Source organism: Cicer arietinum, chromosome 3, assembly GCF_000331145.2.
Source record: "Cicer arietinum cultivar CDC Frontier isolate Library 1 chromosome 3, Cicar.CDCFrontier_v2.0, whole genome shotgun sequence".
NCBI lineage: Eukaryota > Viridiplantae > Streptophyta > Magnoliopsida > Fabales > Fabaceae > Cicer > Cicer arietinum.
The window spans coordinates 49,841,978-49,845,805 of NC_021162.2; the positions used below are offsets into that span (position 1 = coordinate 49,841,978).

The 3,828-nt window shown below is 29.8% G+C and overlaps 1 protein-coding gene across 1 annotated transcript; it reads left to right on the forward strand.

Annotated features, from left to right (window-relative positions):
* The first annotated feature begins 762 nt into the window (after nt 1–762).
* Nucleotides 763–3,488, forward strand: LOC101488500 (UV-B-induced protein At3g17800, chloroplastic-like). Its single transcript, XM_073366733.1, has 2 exons — nt 763–1,251; nt 2,481–3,488. Exons 1-2 carry the CDS (start codon nt 884–886, stop codon nt 3,283–3,285), a joined length of 1,173 nt encoding a protein of 390 aa, XP_073222834.1. The 5' UTR covers nt 763–883; the 3' UTR covers nt 3,286–3,488.
* The last annotated feature ends 340 nt before the right edge of the window (nt 3,489–3,828 follow it).

A 3,828-nucleotide genomic window follows, 5' to 3' on the forward strand; every position in this document is an offset into this window, starting at 1 on the left:
ACTTAAAATTAAAATAAAGGACCAAGTCGGAAAAAAAAAGATAAAGAACTAAAACGTTACCTGAAATTAAGTTAAGGGACCACGAATGTAATTTACCCTTTTTTTTATTCAACTACACTCTTCAGTATTATAATAGTGTGTTTTTTGAAAGAGTTATCACACGGTTTCAATAAAAACAACAATTGAAAAACTGAAACTTAACAAGTATTTAAATTAAATTAAACTCTTATGATATAACAATATTTTATATTAACTCCGAGTTTCTGTCTTTAGATATTTTTCACGTACATGCTTTTTCTAAAAAATATAAGATATCTCTTTAGAATGTGCACATCGATCTCAAAACATAATCATAATATATACATGTTTATAATGAAACCTAAAAATTCAAATTCACCTACTTATATTAGAAAGAAAAGAAATCGAAACTTTTTCTCAAAAAGAAAAAATATCAAATATTTTTCTAAAAAAAGCAAATCTAAACAATCAAATCATTGTAATATATATTTAGAAATTAATCTATTTATATCAAGTTAGGATACTCTCCATTTCTTTTCTATCTATTTATAGTCTATTTTAAAAAAGTAAATACAAAATATTGAAGAAAAGCTTATTTTCATATAAAAAAGATTGTAGAAAACAAAAATCTAAAAGTTATAATATTATTTGATAAGATATGAGTTTTGATATTATTTGTTTATTTATAAAAGTAAAAAATAAAAAAGAAACCAATCCTCCTCTTCCTTAAAATTCGAAACTGACTCCAACAAATTCTATCGTTTTCCCAAATAAATCTCATACTATATAATATCACTAATCACCACTTAACAAACAAAACCAACCCATTATTCATCATTCTCTCCTCTCCAAACAAACTTAATCAATGGAAAAGCATGTCTTGCAACAACCATCACCACTCTGTTTTTCACTCAAACATCATGTGAGAATGTTCACCACAAAGCATGTGAATGTGTGTGGTGTCACTTTGCACAGACCCAACAAGATGAAGGTGAAAGCCAATATTGAATGGAAAGACAACAACAATCATAACAAGTTCAGTAGCATGAACGTGCCTTTTAAGGTAAGGTCTAAGGTTGGGAAGCTTCTTAAGGGTGTGATGCAGGACAACGTCAACCCTCGTGTGTTTCCTCTTGTTGCCATTGATGAGGTGAGGCTATTGAGTGATCAAAGAGATTCTGCTGTTCAACAAATGCTTCTCACTCAATTCACTGATGATCCCTCGCTTTTCAGGTACTTAATTTCTCAACAATTTCAAATACCCTTTTTATTATTATCTTTTTCTTTCTTTTTTTGTTTTTTTAAAAAAAAAAGTTTTTCAAGGGTGAAATTTGTGAACAATGTTTCACGGTACTTTTAGATTAAAGACATGTCTTTGTATTTAATACGTGTTGGTGTCTGACATCGACGGACACTAACGATTACATTTAATCTCATATATTTTTAAGTTATTATTAGTGTGTCGGTGTAATATCACATGTTTGTGGCAAGGTAGCATATGTGGTTTTGTGAGTCCTTAGTTTGTGACTTCATAAATTAATCAATGTGCATGTACTTATGTGACTTAAAATAGCAAGCATAATGTGGTCATTTGAGTTGGAAATCTCAGTGGTGCTTTTTTTTTTCTTTATTTGTTTTACATGAAACTTGGGAGTTTGGATGTGTTGGTTAGAGTTTTCTTTCCACTTTTTTTAAACAAAATAATCGCTTTCGAAATTTTACATCACTTTGTTACCGCTTTTTAAAAATAATAAAAATCTAAAAATTAATATCAAAATTGATTTTTTGAAGAGCTATTTTTAGTATCTTCTAAAAAAAAACCATTTTTCATAACTGAAAGGAATCACATGGGTCGATTTAGGTAGTTAATCCCAGCGGTTCCAAGCGAGATCTTACCGTCTCGATGCAATGCAGTATCTGACCGCGACATCGTGAAATAAGATCTCCCTCGAGATCCGCTATCCATAATTAATCTCAATGTTTTTTAGCGAGATCCCATTATTATTTTTTCCATCTCTATTTTGTTGTTTCTATTTTCACTTAAGAAGAAGAGGAAGTAGAATATGCTAATGAAGATGATGCTTATCTTTGATTCCTATGCTAGAACAAACATTTGAGTTTTAATATTTAAGGAACTTCAATATGCATCATCTTTATTTCCTTGACTTTTGTTGATATTTCAATGTATTATTTGACTAAGAGTAAGACTTATGAATTTTTATTACAAATTATGAATGCTTCAGAGTTTGAGTCATTTATTAATTTTACATTAAATATAAGTTTATATAGTATTATTCGTGTAATTCTCAAAAAATAAGAGTTATCCCGCCTATCCCGGAACGCACTGTCCCGCTATCCCACTTTGGGGTTGGCTGCGACGCACAGCTATCTAGGATTAAGGACCTAAGGGTCTACATATACTGGTATACATACTTATTGACTTAATTTATCTGAATTCTCAGGATTGCAGAGTTAAAAGAAGAGGAATGTCGAAAAAGTATAAAAGATGTAATGTATCTTATGATTATATTCAAGCTTTCCGATTATGAAATCTCTTTGGTTCCAAGGATTTCTAAATCCCAATGTAATGGAAAGCTGGAGCTATTGCCTTATAAGGAATGGCAGCTACAGGCACTTCACAATCCAGAGCTTTTGAGTGTGATAATGGAACATATAACTATGATAACTAATTTGAGAAACGAAAGTTCCAAATCTACGTTTCAACCAATGAAAGTTAGTAAAAGTTGGTTTGCCAAAATGTATGTTGCTTCCATATTATTTGGTTACTTCTTGAAGTCAGCTTCATGTAAGTACCACCTAGAAAAATGTCTATTTTCGTCATTTAATGATCGTAATATAGGTAATGGAATTAGTTTTTCGCGATTTCTTGGACCGGAAGATTTGCCTCTTGATGACAAGATTGACAAACAATATTTATGGAGAGATTCAAGTAATGTAATTGGAGATATAAAAGGTTATGTTAAGGCCCAAAACGGCTTTTATAGGCCTAGTTTAGCACTGAGTCATTGCCAATTGAGATATAAAGAAGGTTTGGAATTGGTAAGGAGTCATACTCAAGAACTTTTTGAGAGTGATGAAAATGGTTTGCTTGAGTTTAAAGTTATGGATGATGATATGGATATTGAAACTTCATTTCCTACTATAAAGAGATTAAATTTGGAAGGTATTGCTTTTGGATCTATTCTGTGGGAGGTGGAGAATATCATTAGCAGAGAATATACACTTGAAGATCATGAAGCAAAGTGAAGGAACATGTTGCTAAATAGATTCAAACAGAATGAGTTAACTCTTGAATAGTACTGTATAGTTTGTTAGTTTAGAAAGATTTTAATTAGTGACAGTTTTATTTTTATTTTGCAAGTTGAATAGTACTGTATATTTTCCAATTCACAACAATATTGGAGTAAGGCAGCCTCTAACTCTGTTCATAATTAATATGATTGATTTTTTTTTTTTATAGAAAAAAAAACCAGAAGTAGTATATGTCTCATTTAGTTACATTACTGTTTAAATTCTAGCCATACTAATAACAACTAAAAAACAATGAGATGAAAAGTGAGTATATTGCTAGTATGAAAAATATTAATTATAAATTAAGAAATCACTAGATTATGGCCCGCGCGCTGCGCGGATATTAATTAATTAATTTTATAAGTTTTATAAGTAATATTTTATGTATTATAAATATAGTTATCTTATAATATTACTTTATTGATTTGTAATAATTGAATATGATTAGGAAAATTAAAATGAAGGAAAATCGTGTTTATCACAATCATCTAATTTAAT

Excerpts from the sequence above, each read along its gene's own strand:
- LOC101488500 (XM_073366733.1), top strand. The coding sequence starts at position 884 with ATGGAAAAGCATGTCTTGCAACAACCATCACCACTCTGTTTTTCACTC. Across the intron at positions 1,252-2,480 it reads GATGATCCCTCGCTTTTCAG|GATTGCAGAGTTAAAAGAAG; the intron begins GTACTTAATTTC and ends CTGAATTCTCAG.